General features: G+C 58.1%; 1 protein-coding gene across 4 annotated transcripts; it reads right to left on the bottom strand.

Moving 5' to 3' along the window:
- Positions 1-346: 346 nt before the first annotated feature.
- On the bottom strand, positions 347-19,298 carry SEPTIN8 (septin 8). Of its 4 annotated transcripts, none has more exons than XM_056124274.1 (10): positions 18,993-19,298; positions 8,782-8,902; positions 7,750-7,945; positions 7,418-7,598; positions 5,664-5,825; positions 4,372-4,468; positions 3,976-4,144; positions 3,750-3,882; positions 3,476-3,666; positions 347-748 (listed from the first exon to the last, which is right to left on the bottom strand). In XM_056124274.1, exons 1-10 carry the CDS (start codon positions 19,281-19,283, stop codon positions 706-708), a joined length of 1,584 nt encoding a protein of 527 aa, XP_055980249.1. In that variant the 5' UTR covers positions 19,284-19,298; the 3' UTR covers positions 347-705. The 4 variants fall into 4 exon arrangements, with proteins under 4 accessions (XP_055980249.1, XP_055980248.1, XP_055980251.1 ...); XM_056124273.1 differs by having other exon boundaries at positions 7,418-7,604; XM_056124276.1 differs by lacking the exon at positions 347-748 and adding an exon at positions 841-1,030 and having other exon boundaries at positions 7,418-7,604.
- Between the last annotated feature and the right edge of the window lie 635 nt (positions 19,299-19,933).

Here is a 19,933-nt window from a genome sequence, read left to right on the forward strand (position 1 = left end):
CATACATTAATGACACCTTCATCTCTTGGCCCTGTGACTTGGCCACAAAAGGAGAAACAATGACCTCAAGTGAGAAAAAAAAAAAAAAAACCTTTTTCCAGCTGAGTCCTCTTTACATTTAAAACATGCAGGATTGGTTTGGGGAGGAGAGTCTTGGTTGGATGGAGTCAAATATTTTACACACTTACACACACACACACACACACACACACACACACACACGGTCCATGTGAAGGCAGCACCGTGGGAGAAGACAATGGCACTGAGGCTGCTGTTCCATTTACATTCACAGGAAAAGCACTGCATGTGGTCTTGGTGACGCTCCACGGTCACTGGGAAAGAAATCTCCAAACATTGCCACCACAGGACATTTATTATCACCTCTCCCTGACGACAGGAGGGAGACTTTATACATAAAAAAAGGCTGAGAGCACTTTTTAGTTTTTAAAAAATCAGGGAATCTGTGTTACTTAAGAAAATAATGGGAGGGAGAGGATTATTATTTGTGTTGACTGTGCCAAAAATAAAAAAAAACTTTAGAAGTGTTTTAAAAAGGTATTATTGCAATAAAGCTCTAGGTTAGAAAACTTAACAGGCAAGGAATCGGGCCTGTTGTGCAGCATGGTCCCAGGGGTCCAGGCCTCCCTCGGGAGGGTGCCTCACCGGCCTGCCGGGCACCTTCTCTAGTGGCACAGAGTGGCTCCGTCAGGGAATCGTGACACTGTAAATGGAAGACCAGCCACTGGCTCTGAAAAAAATAAATCTCATCAGTCTGGGATTCCAGCATTCAGGACTCTGACGAGTTTGCATAGAGGGGGTGTTCCAGGCTTGCAGCCTGGGCCGGAGCAGGGGAGTTGAGGGGCTTGGGGCCAAAGCAAGGCTGTAAACACGGAGTCTGTACCAGCTCCCACAGACTCCCGTCCGTCCTCACACCACGCTATGGGAGAAGGGTCACAAGGTGGAACTCAAGCAACTTAACACATGAAAGTCTAAAGTCCGCTCTTGACATGTAAGTCTGTGCGTGCGTTAACTGAAAAATAAAAATAAAACAAACAGAACAAAAAAAAAAAACAGATGCATTAAAAGATACGCAGACGACCAAACCAAAGAGAAGCAAACGACAGCGCGCCGGACACTGGGGAAAGGGCAGTCAGTTGGGCATTTGTGACGAGCAAAGCAGAGAATTCACTTCAGTGTGTGGTGTTCCGAGCAGGGGGTCAAGATCTGATTGGAAAGTAATTTTGCAGAAACGGATTAAAATTTGAGAAAGAAAAAAAATACAACCAAAGTCACAAATGTAAATGGTCACGAGAACAATACCCCACCCTCCAAAACGCAGAGATAACTCCCCGCTTTCCCAGACTGGGGAGGGAGGAAGGGGTGTGCCCGGCCACCCAATTCCCCCGAGCCAGCACAACTGACTGATACTTTCCCGTACGTCCAGCAAACAGAAAAGTCTTGTGCCCCTGGGGGTACCAAGCCCGTGACTCCCCCTGGCTCCCCAGGGCTGCACTCAAACCCTTCCAGATGCCTCACCCCTGTGCTCAGCTGTGACCCGAGTGCTCCTAGCACAAGTGCCCACTTTTTCATTAACCAGCTACCAAGGGTATGGGGGCATGCAGAGAGGTTTCGGGGCCCTCACCTGGGTCACAATCCCAGAACAGAGAACTCTGAGCCCCGACTTGAAACCCATGCAGGCCCCCACCACAGCCCTCACACTTGCTCACCAAGCCCAGAGCTGGACAAGGGACAGGGCTGGATGCAGAGCCAAGCCGAGGGGAAAGCAGAGGCCTCCCCGGGTACAGGCAGGCACCTGCGGGGCTGGCAGACAGGGAGAGACTGAGGGGACGAAGAGCAGGGTTCGTCCCAAAGCAGAAGACAGGCCTCAAGAATAACACTTGACTTCCTCAGCGCCTGGCCCTGGCCCCTCTGTCTCCCCCAGACCTTTCCTTTGAGCTTCTTTTCCTCTGCTGTGTCTGTGCTTGTGTGTCCAGGGGGCTGTGTCTGCAGGGAGACACATGCCCCGGCCTGCCTCGGGGGTGTGTGTGGGGGGGGACACAGGAGAGAGAATCCAACGGCAAACACGCACGGTGTGTGCACATTAGGGAGAACAACATTGGGGTAGCAAGGAGGGGGAGGGTTAGTGCCAGAAGCAGGATCCAGGGCGACATCTGCTACGCACAGTACAGCCCGAGCCACAGGCCCACTGATACCAAGGACGGCTCTGGGCACACACTTTCCCAAAAGTCCAAAGAGGAAATGGGATTCCACCATGCCCAAGAAAGAGAGCCTGGTCAGGCACACCTGCGCAGCTGCAGACTGGCAAGAGAAGGCAGCACCTGGCACAGGCTGAAGGCGGAGAGCAGGGATGAGGTCCCCACACAGAAGGAAGCAGGGTGGGAATGGGAGAGAGCCCCCCTCCAGCCAGTGAGATTGCGGCCAAGAGTGCGGAAACAGAAGTGACTCAGCGTCGCCCCCGCCTGGCCAAAGGTTGCCTGCACTGTGGGGTGGGACCCCTTCCTTCCCCCATCCCCACTTGCTCTGTCCTGCAACAGCCCTAACCTCTGCGCGAGAGAAAGCCCCTCTCCAGAGCAGCCCCCAGAACCTCCAATGGAGTCGCTGCCCTCCCGTGGGTCAACATGTGATCTCAAACCAGTCCACATCAAGCTGCTCTAGTCACTGGCTGCCAGGCACGACAGGTGTCCACTTGCACCCCCTGGAACTGAATGGGAATGCGGCTCAGCCATCCTGGCGCTAATCATGGGAGCTAGGAGACTGAGTGTGGAAATCCGCTGCCATCGGGGTGAGACCCAGGCTTCATACACACACACACAACCCAGCTTGGAGAGAGAAGAGAATAGGGGGAGGGAGGAGAGAGAGAGAGAGAGAGAGAGACAGAGAGACAGAGAGAGACAGAGAGACAGAGAGAGACAGAGACAGAGAGACAGAGAGAGAGGAGAGAGGAAGAGGGGGGAGGGGAAAAATAAAGGGGGGAGAGAGGAGAGAAAGAGAGGGAGAGAGAAGAAGGAGATAGAGGAAGAGAGAGGAAAGAGAGGAGGGGGGAGAGAGAGGAGAGAAAGAGTAAAGAGGGAGAGAAAGGAGAGAGGGAGAAAGAGAAGAGAGAGGAAGGAGAGAGAGGTGAGAAAGAGAGAAAGGAGAGAGGAGGGAGAGAGAAAAAGAGGAGAGAGAGAGAGAGAGAGAGGAGGGAGAGATCACCTGTGCACAAGCAGGCGCCCGAAGTAAGGGTGGACCCTGAGCACAGAATCACTAGTGAAGGAAGAAGCAAAGCGAATGAGAAGGTGAGCAAGGGCAGCGTGAGCAATCTGGAGCGAGGGAGGGAGGGAGGGAGGGAGGGAGGGAGAGAGGGAGAGAGAGAGAGAGAGGGAGAGAACCAAAGGGACCGAGCTGCAGGGAGCGAGGCCGCGTGGGTGCCAGCGGGCGCACAGCGCAGCAGGGGGCAGAGGCCACCACCTACTTCTTCCGGTCCTTGTCCTTCCTCAGCGGCTGCTGCGAGGTGGCGTGCAGGGCCTGGCTCTGCAGGGCCTCCACGGCGGCCTTCCTGCGGGTAAAGGCGCTGCTCTCCTCCTCCAGCTCACGGCGCTTCTCCTCCACCTTGCGCTTCTCCTCCTGGTGCACCCGCTTCAGGTGCTCAAACTTCTCATGGAGCTGGAAGAGAGGACGGTGAGGGGCCCGGCTCGGCGTGGGCAGGGAAGGTGCCTGACTGCTGACCGCCCCGGCCCTGCGCTCACCTCCCTCTCCTTCTCCTTCAACTCCAGCTCGGTCTCCTTCACTTTGTTGACAAACATCTGCCGCATCTCTTCCTCCTTCCGCTGCAGCTCACTCAGGAACTCCTTCCTCTTGGCCTCGTAGGTCTCCTGTAGGCTGCAGAGGGGCCGATGAAAGAGGTCAGGGTGGGCTGAGGCGGGAGGGGGCAGCAGAGGGGGCTCGGCGGGGCCAGGGGCTGTGGGCGGTCACCTGAAGGGCTGACTGTCGCCATCGCTGTCCTGGAAGCCCATCTCCTCCAGCTTGCAGCGCCGGTAGAGCTCGTAGTGGCGGCTGTGGGTCTGCTCCCGCAGGTCCTCCATGTTCACGCGGATCAGCATCTCCCGCAGCTTCACAAAGTCGCAGTGGTTCTCGTTCTCCACTGGGAGCAAGAGTGCGCGGGGCATGGGGGCATGAGGCGAGCAGGGGCACGACAGGGCTCGGGACACTGGCCAGAATGCTTGGGGTGGCCAACAGAGGGTCGGGGTGGGGGGCAACAGAGGGTGGGGAGGGCACGGGCAATAGAAGGTGGGGGGAGGGTGGGCAACAGAGGGGGGTGTGGGCACTGGGCAGGGGACACAGCTGGGGTTCCCCTGCTGCCACACTCACCCTGTACCACTCCCCAAGGGTACTGCCGTGCTCGGACCAGCTTGTTGCCCACCTTCACCTCCTCGGTGCTGCCCACTACAGCAAAGGGCAGGTGTGCCTGCAAAGGGGCCCATCACACGTGAGTAGGAGTGACAGAGGCAGGGACAGGGGCCCCTCGTGGTCTCCTGGGGTCCAGGGAGAGAATCCACAACTGAACGGAGCCTGGCCAGGGGCTCACGCTCTGACTCGCTTCTAGTGAAATATCCAGAAACCTCTAAGCAAGGGAGAGCACTAGGCCCACAGCCCCTTCCTGCCATCCGGAGCCCGGTATCTTCAATAATAATTCAGGCACAATCCCTCATGGGGAAGATTTAAAGAACATTTTTTGGGGGGAGGGGTTTTTTGGCTACACCTGGCTGTGCTCAGGGCTTACACCTGGCGGGGCTCAAAAGACGGTAGGTGGGGCTGGAAATTGAACCTGGGTCAGATGCATACAAGGCAAGCACCTTAGTGACTGTGCTGTCTTTCCAGCCATGAACATGTTTTAAAATTAATTTCTTTATGATGGATTATCAGTAATAAGTTTAATCCATATACCTCTATTATCTACCTACACACTCAGGGTTCTGTAAAAATTTCTCAAGCCAGGGCCAGAGAGACAGTACAACAAGGAAGGCACTTGATTTGCATATGACCAACCAGGGACCTATCCCCAGCACCCGATATGGTCCCCTGAGCTTACCAGGAGTGATCCCCGAGAGCAGTCAGGAATTAGCCCTGAGAACTGACTAATGTGGCACAAAATAAAAATAAATAAATAATTTTTTTTTCTCAAGCAAGGTCAGAGAGATAGTACATCTGGTAAAGCACTGCCCTGTATGCCGCTGATCCCAGTTAGATCCCCCATACCACATAAGAGTTCCCCGAATCCCACCAGGAATGACCACCACTGGGTGTGACCCCCCCCGCCCCCCAGGCAAACCCTGTGCAAAATATTCCTCAGGTGAACAAGACTTGCAAGTGGAAAAAGCTTAGGAAGGCCTGCCCGAGAAAGAGCTGTCAGCTCCTGGGCCCCCTGGGGACCATGAGATACGTCCCAAGAAGCACCTGTGGGCCTGGCTTACAGCAAGTCCCCAGGCTCCTACAGGATGCAGGTGTCCGCCCTGAGCCCACAGTTTATGAATTGTAAATCTGGGGATGCCCCAGGATGGGGCCAGCACCTGCTTCCCCAGGCCCTGTTCAGGGCCCAGAAGCCCACCCGTCCGGAGAAGCACAGGTGGGACCCAACGCCCAGCGGCCCAGCCTGTGCTCACATTCATGACTGCATTGATCTCTGCCACAGCCTCGTCATCGGTGGGGAACTGGTAGATCTGGACGCCGTTGCTAACCAGCTCGCCCATGATCTTGATCTTGAACTTGTGGAGCTCACTCTTGGAGATGGTGTCGGCCTTGGCAATGATGGGGATGATGTTCACCTGCAGACCGGGGAAGCGGGGCAGCAGGTCAGCAGCCCCCAGCAGGGCACAGCCCTGGCCAGGACACGCCCCTGGGCAGGGGAGCAGAAGCAGAGCCAGCCCAGGCTGCACCAGTTGTCGTGCTTATGGCCTGCGCTCCCCCAAACCCAGCTCCAGTCCCCAAATTAGTCCCCCTGGGGCATACTCAGCTCTGACCCAAGGTACCCTGATGGCTCTAATAACACTGAACCTGAGAGAAGTCATGGAGGAGGAGAAGGGAATGGCTGAGCGCCCCACCGCCAGTGAGACGAGCTGCCAGCAGCAGTCACCGGAAGACCTTAAAATCACCCAGATCTGAGTGGTCCCATTTTCACTGTGAAAAATCAACTCCTGATCTGGGCAGAACAGCCACATGGGAGCTGACAGGTGACTTTGGGGCCCCATATACACCCTTTCACCCCAGCTCACCACCTTCTCAACACCCACACCTCATGCAAATTCCAATTCTGGCCTGGACACCCCTCTCCCTAGTGAGCGCAGGAGCACCCAAGGGGGAACCATGGAAGAAAGGACAGAAGAAGCAAAGGGGGCAGAGGAACTAGGATGCAGGAGCAAAGCTCAGCTCGGATGGGAAGGGGCATGCTGGGAAGGGGCAGACAGAGAACTGGGGGAAGTGATGGGGAGGGAAGGAAGAGCAAGAGACAGCAAGTGAGAATGAAAAATGGTTTAGGGCAACTCAAGAGGCTGGAACACGTGCTTTGCATGCCGGAGGCCTAGGAGTGATTCCCAGCCCTGCACGGTGCCTCAAAGAACCCCAGGAGTGACTCCCCGAGCACAGAGTTGGGGAAGCCCCTGAGCCTCACTGGTTGCTGCCAAACATCAGAAAAAGCAAACGATGTAGCCGGAAGAAAGAGGATCCAGGCCACACATGCTTCTAGGCAGGAGAGCCGGAGAAAGTTTCAGAAGTAAAAGCAAATGATGTGGCTGGAAGAAAGATGGGGCTAAGTATGGCAGTAGATAGTCCAGCAGGTAGGGTGCTTGCCTTGCATGCGGCCAAGCTGGGCAGGATCCCCAGCACCCCATACGGTCCACTGAGCTTCGCCAGGAGTCATCCCTGAGTACAGAAACATGCAGGAGGGAGGGAGGGAAGGGGAAGGAAGGAGGGAGGGAAGATGGAAAGGAAGGGAGGGAGGGAGGAAGAAGGAAAGGAAGGGAGAGAGGGAGGAAGAAGGAAAGAAAGGGAGGGAGGGAGGGAGGGAGAATGGAGGGAGGGAGAAAGAAGTAAAGGAAGGGACGGAGAAAGGAGGGAGGGAGGGACTGAGGAAGGAGGAAAGGAAGGGACTAAGGAAGGAGGAAAGGAAAGGACTGAGGAAGAAGGAAAGGGAGAGAGGGAGGGAGAAAGGAGGGCAGGAGGGATGAAGGGAGGGGCTCCAGGCCACACCCAGGTGCGAGCCCACAACACCAGAGCAGCAAAAGCAGTGGAGATGGTCAGAAGCAGTGGCCAGAGGCTGAGCTCATGACTCCATCCTGGAGCCCGAGGGGACAGTGGCCACTGGCGGGAGCAGGCTCACATTGGCGAGGGCTGTAGGACACAGCTCAAGAGGCCAGTCTACCTTGCTGTCGAGCTTCTTCATCGTCACCAGATCCAGGGACTTTAGGGAGTGGCCGGTGGGGGTGATGAAGTAGAGGCACACATGGATCCTCGTGTCGTGGTAGTCGAAGAGCGAGCGGCGGATCTTCAGCTCCTCCTGCAGGTAGTTTTCAAACTGCGCATCAATGTAGTCGACGATGGGCCTGTAACTACAGACAAACTCCGTCACCCAGGAGGCAGCTGCCCCGCTCTGAAAAGGAACCCCAGGCGCTTCCCCCAGAGGCCGCCCCTGGCTGCCCCTGGCCTCCTGCAGTGGCCACCCTGGGTAGGACTGGGACCCATCCCGTTTCTTGCCTCTCATCCTTGTTGATCTGATCCCCGAAGCCCACGGCGTCCACGATGGTCAGCTTGAGGTGCACGTTGCTCTCCTGGAGGTCATAGGTCTGGGGCCGCAGACGCACACACTCCTCGTGGTGACTGGCCTCTTCGGTCTCAAAGGTGGTGTTGAAGAGCGTGTTCATCAGGGTGGACTTGCCGATGCCTGTCTCCCCTGTGGGCAGCGAGTAAGGAGAGGACGTGACAGGGGCAAGCAGCAAGGTAGTCCTGGCTGTGGGTAAGGTGGGCACAGCCACTCCACCTGCATGTGAGGCCAGGGAGCAGGCGATGGAGAGATAAAGCCAAAAGGCTGGCTCGGCCCCTGAGGCTCTGCGTGGGTATAAAATTCAGGGAGAGGAGAAAGCCGGATTTCTGCAGAGACCTCACTGGACACTGGCCTCCAGTGGCTTCTGTGGGACCCAGTCCCCTCACACTTGGACTCTGCAGCTTCCCAAAATCTCTGGCCCCAGTGCCCTGTGCTGGGTAGCCCACCTCCAGGGAATTCTGACAGGATGTAGGGGTGTCCCACTACATGGCTTCCCGCTTCCCAGAGGCCAGAGTTTGGGCACATCTACAGGGGCTGGCAAAGTACTCGGGCCTATGGGAGTCCCAGGCGCTGAGGCCCCTAAGCCTCAGGGTACCACCCTGCAGGTGCAGTGCCTGCTGGAGCCTTGGCTCACAACTACAGTGCCCGACAACTACAGTGCCCAACTCAGTGGCCACAAGGTATAAATGTATGTTCTCTTTCCAAGTTTTTTTCAGTAGATTTATTTTTTTCCCCCAGTGGGGGTTTAAATACTCAAATGAATCCAAACATCAGAGAAACCATTCACAGGATCTTTCACCTGCCTAATCCCATTTTCCTTCCATCCTTGACCCTTGGCAGAGACCCCAACTCCAGTCCCATCCCAACTCTCCCAAAAAGTCCCTGCCTGGGCAGCTGTCCTGCAGCCTGACCACTCCAACCTCCATCTACCCCCCTGGCATTCCCCACAGCACCCCCACACTCACCCACACAGAGGATGTTGAAGCTGAAGCCCTGAGTGACCGCCTTGCTGACAAGCTGGTCGGGGAGGCTGTCAAAGCCCACATGGCCGCCCAGGGAGAGGGGCCGTGGCTCCGGCTCCGCGTTCTGCCAGGAGAGAAGGGGAATGAGGTGGTGAGTTCTCCAGGGAGGGGTTGGGCGGGGGGAGGTGAATGCTGAGCCACTGGTCTGAATTCTCAGCATGGCTCAGGACATACGTCGCGAACAGGGGCAGATCTGGAGGCAGCATCCAGAGGATGCACCCTTGCACCCAGGGCTCCATAGGGCCAGGACCACCGACGGGTGAGGCGCCAGGACCACTGACGGGTGAGGCGCCTCTCCCTCCGGCTCAGGGCCCCCAGGAGTCTTGGCTATTACCCCAGAGGGCTCACCTGGCCTGCCCGAAGGGGCTCCAAGTGATCTCTGGAGCTTAAAAATTTTAAGAGATCAAGATTGGAGGGGGGGGGGGTCTGTTTCTGTAGCCTCCTACCCAAATACCCAGACTTTCCTTCTATATTCAGCAGAAGCAGGTCTGGCCAGACCCCCTTACATTTGTGCTTCATGGGGAGGGGTTCCCATCAGGCCAAGCTCAGGGTCTTCTTAGGGAACGCCCTGTTCCTCAGATGGCCCCTGGAACTCCCAGGTGCCCCCCCCCTCCAGCTATCCTGGATGCTCAGAGCATCCCAGCAGAGGACATGGAGGCTGGGCCCCTGCTCTGAAGCAGGCAGCCAGCCCTGATGAGCAGGGTCACAGATTCTAAAGAGAAGCCCCCAAGACCCCCTCAGGGGATAAGGTCACCCTCCAAAGTGTGGGGATGGTATCTCCACTTCCTCTGGGAATGGAAGACAGTTGAGTGCTGCCCTGGGGAAAGCATTCCTGGGTCAGCCGCTCTGAAGGGATAAGTCCAAAAGCTTCAGGCAGAAACCATCTCTTTTCCATTTTTAAAACTATTTCAATTTTTTGGTTTGTTTTTGTTTGGGGGCCACACCGAGTAATGCTCAGGGCTTACTCCTGGCTTCGCACTCAGGAATCACTCCTGGCCATGCACAGGGGCCCATAAGGGGTGCGGGTGATTAAACCCAGGTCAGCCACAGGAAATACAAGTGTCCTCCCCACTGTGTTATTTGCCAGTCCCAGCAGGTACTTCTTGCTGGCCTCTCTGCAGCCTCAGCCTGAAGAGCACCAGAACCCCAGGCCGAGCCCTCTGACTCACCTTCTCTCTCACACCCCCACACCCCTAGCTCAGGCACTAGCCCTGCATTCATGAGTTGCAAGAGGGTAAGCCAGTCCTCTCAACCCATGCTGTCCCCCTGGGCAGTTGTACTGTCGCTCAAACGCAGAGGCTGCCCCAGACTTGTCCGCTCCAAAGAGCCCCTCTCAACAGAACCTCTGCTCTTACAGCCGACCTCCTCTCCCTCGGCCCTACTCCCCGGAGAGAGGCCAACACCCCCAAGCCAGGGGCTGCAGACAGAGCCCCACAGAGAGGCCTGAGAAGCAGCGTGCTCACGTGGGAAATGGAGCAGAAAATGTGCTGGGTAGTCCACACCCCCTCGCTTGCCTTTCCAGGCCCTTCCTCACCTGCAGCTCCCACCCAGCATGTGATGCCTGACTGCTCCTCTGAACTCCCCCCCAGCTCTGGGCCAGGGCTCATGGCAGCTCAGGCTCAGCACAGAGCCCTCACTCGGCTGCCCTGCTCTTCTCCAACTCTTCCACCAGCCCGACATTGACTGCTGGCTGGGGGAGGGAATAAACCACCCCCCACCGGGCCCAGCCTGTGGGACAACACCACCATTCATCAACCCCAAAGAGCGCCTCTCGCAGCCGCTCAGGGGCACCTGCTCACCTCACACAGAGCCTCATTGTCTGGCTGCTCCACCTGCTCCTGGCAGCGCGGATCAAATGAGGGACACAACAGTCAGTCTAGGGTGTTTTTCTCTTCAGGCGAGACTGACAATCAAGATTTAAGGCACTCCGTGCTAGTGGGGAAGGCTAAGTGTTTATTCAGCCTCCTCTTCCAACAGTGACACAAGCAGGATGCAATCCAGCATCCTGGAGTCGGCCGCCAAAGCCCAGCCAGTCGCTGCGTCTGGAAACCACCTACATGCATGTGCGCGCGCCGTCTGCAGCAGAACACGGCACAGACAGAGGCTGCGCTGCTCCTGAGCTGTCTCTGCTGCCTCACGTTCCAGGCTCTGGGTATGAGCCCCCTGAGCGGTCTCACAGAAGCCCACCTCTGGGCACTCAGCGTGCCCTGCTGCCTTCCTGCTCTCTGGGGAAGCTCATGGAGCACAGGAAGTTATCATCACTGGAGGCAGCCCGGGCTCTCCTGGCACCATGCCAGGCCCCATAGGCCTAGAGGCAGCCCATGTCCCCGTGCAGGAATCTCAGTGACCACGGCAGTATTGATCTCCACAGCTGGAATGCACCCAAGCACACACAGTCATACACTCATGTGTGAATACACACAAGCTCACACACACACTCACAAACACTTACATGAACTTACATACATACCTACATCAAATCCATACATTCACATTCACCCACACTCAGACATGCACTCACATTCATATGTAACTCGCATAATCCATGTACACTCACATACACTCACACACTGGAATACTCACCCTCCCCGCCCTGATGTGGATGTCCCTAGGTCTCAGCAGATTGGTCTGCTCTACTGAGGGGTGACTCTCCCTCTGGTCAACCCCTGATGCTAATTTGGCACCATGACCTGTGCATCAAGTGCTCCAAAGAGCCCCTCTCAGGGGCCTCAGGCCTGTGTGGGGCCCCGTCTGCAAGGAGTTAACAGTCTCCAAAGCCTCCCTAGAATGTCTCAGCTACCACAACTCAGAAGGAATTCAGGTTTCAGACCAGAGAGGCAGCACAGGGATTAAGGTGCCTGCCTCACATGTGACAAACCCTGGTTCAATCCCCAGTAACAACACGTAGTACCTGAGCACCACTGAGCAGCCTCAAAACCTAAATCAATCTATCAGGGGTCCCTCTGGCTACCTGGCTAGCACCCTGCAGTCTGGGAGTGAGCCCAGCCCACCCCTGGGAGTGGACCTGAGCAGTCCTGCACAGTCAGCAGATGGCATCACAGGTCCAGGCGCGGGAAAGTGACCAGGCTAAGCCTTCACAGTCACTCTCCTTCGCTTCTCTCTGGTTGCTCAAGGGCCACATGGACACGAGCATCTCCCTTGGCTGCTTCTGCAGCTCCAAGAGGCCATTTTTCACCAGTTTTGCATTCTGACCGCAAAACTCTAAATGCAGGGAAGCAGGGAGGCAGCAGGGAGCCCGGGAACAGGGAAGGAAAGCACGTGGGAAGTCAAGTGTCTCGGGGTTTGCAGCCAGAGGAAAGAGTGGCTGTCACATGGTGACGGCCACACTCACAGAGCAGCTCCCTGTGCAAACAGAGGCGCGGCTCACATGGCCTGCAGCACAGCCCCCTGCCAGTCCCACTCACAGCAAGGCAGGTGCTCAGAGCAGCAGGGACCGAGAGCAGCACTTCCCCAAACTGCTCTCCTTCCCTGCCTCTCCTCTTAGGCCGGCCTGCCATCCATCCGTCGGTCTGTCCCTGAGCACATACTCCTGGGCATGGTGGCCTGTGCCAGGAGCTGGGACGGCTGCCAAGGAAAAGAGGAGACATCAAGTCCTTGACCTCAGGGGGCCCCTCTAATTCAGTCTCCACTCAAGTGGTCCTAGAGGCCGGGCTGTTCATGTACGGGGAAGGGGGGAAGCGGGGATAACAAAGCCAGCCCCAAGCCAGGCTGCGGGTGCTCCTGAGCTGACCACGTGCCCCTCGGCTCCCCCTCGCTCAGCGCAGGTGGCAGGTGCACAGCGGAGGCCTCAGGCGGGATTGCGGGGAACTGTATCGTAAATGACACTGCAAACCCTGCCTCCGGCCATGGGCTCCCACTGCTGGACCCAGACCCACAGGATCGACCAAGCGTGAGGTCCAGGAGAGGTGGGCACCGGGTGCAACCAGAGTCCTGCAGCTCAGCCCACAGCAGCAGCATGGCCCTGACCAATGGCCAAATCTTTCATTTTTCAAGAGACTCTAGAAAGAGAGGGATGAGGGGGTGGGGATGGGGATGGGGGTTGGGAGTAAGGCTCCCAGGCAGTGCTCGGGACTCCCCAGAAGGTCACTTTTGGCAAAGTCTCAGCCTGGTCATGTAGACCCAGTAGGTTAATGCCCAAGCCCAGCAGTGCTGGGGGCCACCAGAGATTCTCGGGCAGGAAAACTTGGAATCAGGCATGTGCTTTAGCTGTCAGACCTATCTCCCCAGCCCAACCCTGGACGAGAGAGAGAGAGAGAGAGAGAGAGAGAGAGAGAGAGAGAGAGAGAGAGAGAATCTGCTGATTTTTAAAAATTATTAATAAAAAATTGAGACTACTTGGGGCTGGAGAGATAGCACAGCGGGTAGGGCATTTGCCTTGCATGTCGACCCGGGTTCAAGTCCCAGCATCCCATATGGTCCCCTGAGCACCGCCGGGAGTAACTCCTGAGTGCAGAGCTTGGAGTAACCCCTGTGCATCGTCAGGTGCGACCCAAAAAGCAAAAAAAAAAAAAAAAAAATAGACTACCCTGAGGGTCCAACCCAATGTCCCTGGGGTCCCATATCTGGTATTGGGGCATGACCCTGACCTGGCACTCAAGAGCCCCAGGTCTGAGGGTGAGTGAGGACCATACACCATCTCCTTTCATGGGGAGGGAGCCCTCACAGAGGCTGTTCCTTGTCAGAACCCCGTGGGCTGGACAACTTCACTCGGACCTTGCAAGGGATGAACCCAGAAGCTTCTGGCCCTTTCCACACACCCAGCTCCCCGGGTCACCCACTCAGAGGGCTCTAAGTGTCCCCCAAGCTCCTGGACAGAGTGCTGGCCACTCTGAGACCCCACGTACAAGGGAAAGGCCATTATCCCCGGCTAGTCACTAATGAGCTTTTGGCTCCTGTGCCACCGCCTGGGCTTTTGTGTTATCATTTCTTGGGCACATCAAAGGCAGCAATCAAAATAATCACTGCTGTGTCCCTCATGCCCTGCTGGTCACCATCTAGAACAAAGTGGAGAATGACATGTTTGTTATACGGCCCAGTGGATAACTAGGACGGCCTTTCCGTGACCGGAAAATGGTCTGTCCAAGCCTTCAGGAGCCGTACCCCACCCACCCCTGAACCATTACAAGGAAGAGAGGTAGGATGTGGGAAGAGACCAGTCTCCAGCCTGGACACTAACCAACTTGTATTGAGAGAGAACGGGGAAGTATTGCGGGTCAGAACCGGCTGTGCCCCAGAGCTGTGGGGGGGATAAAGGCTCCTGAAAGCACCTCTCAAACCAGGTTGGCTGGGCTGGGAATGAGGTGATGAGCCACCAGCAGCACTCAGCTTCTTAATCTCAGACAAAGCGCAGTCCCCTGACCTAGGCCTGCCAGAGCTCGCTGGTGCCTGGGATCTTGGATACCCTTTTCCCACTGGGGTCACATGCCCCAGCGCCCTGACCAGCAGACAGGAAGCTCATTCCCCAGGAGAGCCCCCACCCTGCGAGGAATGGCTATTCGGCCTCTGAGCAAGGAGCCCAGGAATGCTGGCATCACTGGTACCTTCTCCCGCCAGGCTCCTGGCACCCACCACAGCCCCGGCTTGAGCTACTCCAAGCAGCCGGGGTCTTACCCAGCCAGGGGCCTCTGGCCAGAACCATGGTCACAGTGTAACTGTCCTTGAGCTGGAGAGGAATCCTAGGAATTTTCCCAGGAAAGACTCAGGCTCTGGTCCCAGGATTCCACAGCAAGTCTCTAAATCCAGGTCAGAGGTGACGGGAAATGACCGAGACTTGTGCAGGAGGGCAGCGCTGGGAAAGCGGCTCCCCCGGGCCAGAGGGGAGCAGGCGGCAGGACTACCTGTGCCGAACAACAGGGCACCTGGGGATGCAAAGCCCCTCTCTCTTTTTCTGGGGTGTGCGTCAGGGTACAGGAGGAGGGGGTTTGCAACCTGGTGGTTCTCAGGGGTTACTCCTGGCTCTACACTCAGGGGTCACACCTCATGGGGCTCGGGGTGCTGGGGAACAAACCCAGGTTGGCAGTGTGCCCTACTGCTGTACTATCATCCCAGTCACAAAGTCCCTCTCTCCTAAGGCGAAGCAGACATCTGAAAGAAGGGGCCGGCGAGCCAGCTGAACACAAACTTTTGATGCAGGAACTTGGGTTAGATTCTCCACCCCCCCAACACAAACACCTGCCTCCACTCTTTGATCCCTAAGCACTGTTGGGTGTGTCCCCACCCTGAAAAAACAAACAAGCAAAGGGGGCCAGAGAAATGGTACAGAGAGATTAAGGTGTAGTAGTCTTTATATGGAATAACTAGTGAGACCTCAGAATAGCAAGCACTTATGATCTGAAATGGACCCCTTTTCTCTCCTTCCTGTTCTGCCCTTTAAAGTGGCCCCCAGGATAGAGACCAAGAACTACCAGGCAGACATGTGTTTGGAGAAAGAAAAATACTTGATTAGTTCCAAGAGCCCCCAGGCTGCTCCCCTATCCTGTGCTCCACTGCCTCTTCCCAGCGCTAGAGAGCCAGTGGACACGCGTTGGTCTGCCAAAAAGGATGATCAGGTGTCAACCGCCACCTGCACACTTGCCACACCCAGCTCCACATCAGCTCACTCACACAGTGTGCCCCTTTGGGGCCATGCAGATGATGGCGGGCTGAGGAAGCTTCGGGGGATACCCCAAAGCAGCACCTTCACTGGCCTCATGTGGCCATCCTGCAGCTGCTTGGACCTGAGCCCCAGAGGCTCATGTAGTACTCCCCGACCCAGGCCATCCGAAGGCCCAGCATGCAGGGGAATTTGGGTGCTGTGGTGGGGTCTTGGGTCCATGCTTGCCAATGACCAGAGTATGCCTCTTATGCAATAGTTAAGTGATGGGCTCCAACAAGGTGATGGGTACAAAGCGCCCAGGGTCTTGCCCTGGCCCCCAACCCCATGAATACTTTCCCATCTCACTGGCATCATGAGCCGTCTCCCCAACACAGCACACTTGCTGTGCCCCCATCAGTCCTCTATCCCATGCACCCTGGGACCACCCAAGCCTTCCCACCCTCTTCTCTGCATCCCCCCACACACACCGGGCTCCCCTGGGCTATCCAAGCCCAGCCCCATGGCATGGCAGGAGGAGGAAGGGCCAGACCTCAGCAGGGGCCAGCACCGGGGGGCTCCCAGCTGTCCTTGCCCAGCTCTCACTTCTCGTGGATCAGCTCAGAGAAGAGGTGACTGGCCATTGTCTCTGTGACAGAGTGCCCGGGTGAGATAACTCCCTCCCACATCCCCAGCCACCAGCTTCTGATCGGGGAGATACAGGCGCCTAGCTGGAGAGCCTGCTTCTTGGGGAAGTGTCAAGATTACAGGGGTGACAACGGAAGTGACAGATGGTGCTGGGTATAAAGCAGGAATGGGGGGCGGGGGGGGGGGGACAGACTGGCTGGGAGGCATGCCAGGCATGAGGTTGCCATGCTGCACGTGCCTTTCCTCCCCCGCAGAGCCCCGCCGTCCCGGCTGCTGGGGGCTCCCCTGGCCTACAGCCCTGACCCTGGGATTCTGACAGGAGATGGAGCCCAGTAGGAGGAAGAGGTGAGCCCCAGAGTCCAGGATCTGGTAAGGGCAGGATAAGGGGTATGTGAGCCCCCCAGAGGGAGTCCCATGCACATCGCTCAGGGTGTGTGGAGCTGTGCCTAGCTGGGGGCAAAGGCTGTAGGGCCCCTGGTGTCAGCTTCATGCTATGTGGAGAACAGAAACACAGCACACAATGACCTCAAAGAATGCTGGATGCTCCTAGAAGCTCCAGGCTGGTCAGTTCCCTGTTCTACACCCCCTCCCCCCAAGGCAAGTCTGGTCACAGTGTGCTGGAGGGGTGGCATGGACCTGTGGTAGCTGTAGCCCATCACAGACTCACAGCCCCCACTTAACTCCAAAGTGCAGCCCGATCAGACACGGTACCTATGTGCTTATCTCCACACATGTCCTAGGCTGCTATTAACCTTCCACCAGCCCTTTGAAGAGCAACAGCATGGGTTGTGTCCATTTCATGTGAGATTAAAGAAGAAATGATTTTCCCAGGATGACAAGCCCGGAGAGGAGAATGGAGTGCAGACTCCTAAATTCAGGCCAAGCTCCACCCAAGGTTCCCACCCAAATTCAACCCAGGGTGAGTCCTCCCAGGAGGCTGATGGCCCAGAGCACAAAGGGTGTGGTGGGCGTGGGAGCCAGGCAGCCAGCTTAACCTGGATGGCAACCACGTAACCAAGGTCCTAAACTGGCTCCACACCTACACCTGCATCAGGTCCCTCTCTGGTCCCTCTCTGCCTCGCCTATCACAGGGGAAATTCCACCCAAATCCTCAAAGCAAGTCTGAGACAAGCCAGGGAATGTGAGGGCAGGGTCTTGCCAAGCAGACTGTCAGCTCAGTCTGGAAAACAATCGCCCTGGGGCCAGGCAGAGATGGAGCCCGTGGGGAGAGCGTCCCGTCCAGGAACAGACATGCTCTCTGCTGCCTTCCTGGACAGACAGCCAGCTGTCACATCCACCTGGACACAGGTGTCCTGTGTCCTTACCACGTGACACACTGCTCCACGCACCTCATCTGCCTTCTCTCACCGAACCCTTCTAAGAACACTCTAAGGGGGGATTTTTCTCCTGTAACACACACTGGGCAGCACTGTGAAGGGTTAAAAAACTTGCCCAAGGTCACATGGCCAACCAGTCAGAGTGGAGGATTCAAAGGAGGCAGAGGATTCTGGTTACTCTACATGCCACAGTGGGCAGAGGCCCTGCAGGACCAACAGACCGTGCAACCTCTGGCCCAGACAGACAAGACCCAAACACAACTTTTCAGTTAACAGGACACAGAAAATGTATGAGGCATGTACACAAGGATGTCAAGCGTGCACAGGCCTCCTGGCCATCAGCTGGGCAGCTGGGTTGGTAAGGCTTGGGCATTCACGCACAGTTAATGCCAACTTCCAGAGGCATTAAGAGGAAGCTTCTGCGGGCCCCAGCCTGGTAATCTGCTCCCTCTATGCTTAACTTAACTGACTCACAGCCCCCTCCTCAACTGGAATCAGACACACCAGTCCAAAAATTATGAAACCGAGAACGCTTGTTTCAGTGATGCAGTGATTTCCAAAGTAGACCCAAAAATGTATTTTCAGTTTAAAGAGGGTAAATTTACATGCATAAATTCAGATGGCGGTATTTATAGCATTGATTACATAAGTACCCCCGCTCCTTTATTTAGTCCCAGAACCGATTCCCTGCCGGTCACAAATTCGGCGTCCCCCCTTTCCTCCCCCCAACGGGGGCGGGGGACCCTCCCCGCGCCGACCAGGGCCTCTCTGGCTGGCCAGAAGACACAGTTTCCTTCACTGTCACAGCCCAGCCTCCCAGACACACCCAGAACCAAGCGGCGACACCAGGGGACATGCAGACTCTATCCCCAAAAGGCCTCCCCCTCCTCCGGGTGAATTAGAAAAACATTTAGGAAGTTGCCTATTGGCTGGCTCGGGCCCAGAGCGACCCCTGCAGGGACCACCCTAGACGTTGGCCCCGCAGAAGGCAGCGCCGGACCGGGGCCCAGACAAACACGCGGCGGGGCTGAGTCTGGAATCGCTCCAGTTCCCCGGGAATGGCAGCCTCCGAGCCGACCCCCCGGGGCCGGGGCTCCGGAGCTGCGGGGAGGAGTGGGGGCGGCGGAGTGCACGGGAGAGGAAGGGGAGGCGGCGGGGGTCGGGAGAACGGACTCCGGGGGTCTCGGAGACGCGGGTCTGCAAGCGTCCCGAGCTCGCAGCGGGCACTCCTCGGACTCTGGGGATCCATCCTCCCCGGCGGTGCCCATCCAACAGCACCTGCGCGGCGCGGAGTCGCTCGGGCCGCGCAGAAAGCGAGGACCGGGGGCGATGGGGGTCCGGGGGTCCGGAGGGCGCCGGCTCCCCAGCCCGCGCCCCGCTCGGTGCTCGCACCTGGCCGGAGGCGGGCAGCTGTTTATCCCGCTCCTGCCCGCCAGCCGGGTGCGCCTCGCCCGCGCCCCGGCGCTCCCGACGACCCCGCCAAGGCGCGCCGGCCCGACGCGCGGCGCCCCGGGACCGGGGGGTGACAGCGCGGCTGGCGCCCCCGCGCGCGCGCCGCTGCCCCGCGGGGCCCTTACCGGGAGGCGCTCCAGCTCGGTGGCCGCCATGGCGAGGTCCGCGCGGGCTGCGGGGCGCGCTGCGCCCGGGCGGCTGCGGCTGAATGGATCCAATATGGCCACTTCCTGGAAACTCCCCTGGGCCGCGGCGGCGGGAGAACCGGGAGCCGCCCCCGCCCGCGGGACCGGCCTCCCCGCCCGGCCCGGCCACGCGCGCAGCCCCAGCCCCGCCGCTGGGACGGCCGGGGGGCTCGGCGGGCGCGGCGGGGAGGTGCCGGCGGCGGGGCTTGCCGGGATTTGTAGTCCGCGCATCGGGGGGGGCGGCGTGGGGGTGGGGTTGGGGGGGAGACCCGGGCGGGGGCCGCCCGGACTGCCGCGTGGCCCTGGGGGAGGCCGTGCCCCGGGAAGCTCCTTCTCTGGCCAGGAGAGAGAGGGGAGCCGCGCGCGCCCCGGAGCGTGTCCCAGCCCGATCCGGCCGCCTGCACCCGGTTCCAAGCCGGCGAAGGGCGACGGGACCCCCGACCCGAGTGCCGGCTGGGCGAGCGGCAGATCCGGCCCGGGGAGGCCGCTCAGCCGTGTGCGGGTACGCAGGGCCCCACCTGATGCTCCGGCGGGAGCCAGGGCGGCACCCGGGGCGGGACCCGCGCGTCGGGCCGGGCGGCCTTCACCGGCGCCAGACCAGCTTTTGGCTCCTTGCGCAACGCGCGCTCAGGATGCGCGCTTCGGCCCGGGATCCTCGGCTGCTACCACAACAAAAAGCTGAGCTCCGCGACGGCCCGAGCATCAGATCGTTTGGGATTTGCACCCAGCCTGACTCCGGGGCTTGGGGCTTTCATACAGTCTGGGCTCTCTGCAAATTGGACCCAAGATCCCCGTGCACCGTGGCTCACTGCTAATCTCACTACCCCACGTGGGCGCAGAAACTAACCTTTCTGCGCAGGCTGTGGGCCTTGGGGGTGGGG

Source organism: Sorex fumeus, unplaced genomic scaffold (genome assembly GCF_029834395.1).
Source record: "Sorex fumeus unplaced genomic scaffold, SorFum_2.1 ptg000051l, whole genome shotgun sequence".
Classification (NCBI taxonomy): Eukaryota; Metazoa; Chordata; class Mammalia; order Eulipotyphla; family Soricidae; genus Sorex; species Sorex fumeus.

Bases quoted from the DNA above. Each gene is read 5' to 3' on its own strand.
- SEPTIN8 (XM_056124273.1), bottom strand. From the start codon at position 19,283: ATGCGCGGACTACAAATCCCGGCAAGCCCCGCCGCCGGCACCTCCCCG. The intron at 7,946-8,781 runs GTGAGTGTGGGG...CGCTGCCCACAG, and splicing joins CTTCAACATCCTCTGTGTGG to GGGAGACAGGCATCGGCAAG. The intron at 4,469-5,663 runs GTGAGCACAGGC...GCCCCTTTGCAG, and splicing joins AGATCAATGCAGTCATGAAT to GCACACCTGCCCTTTGCTGT.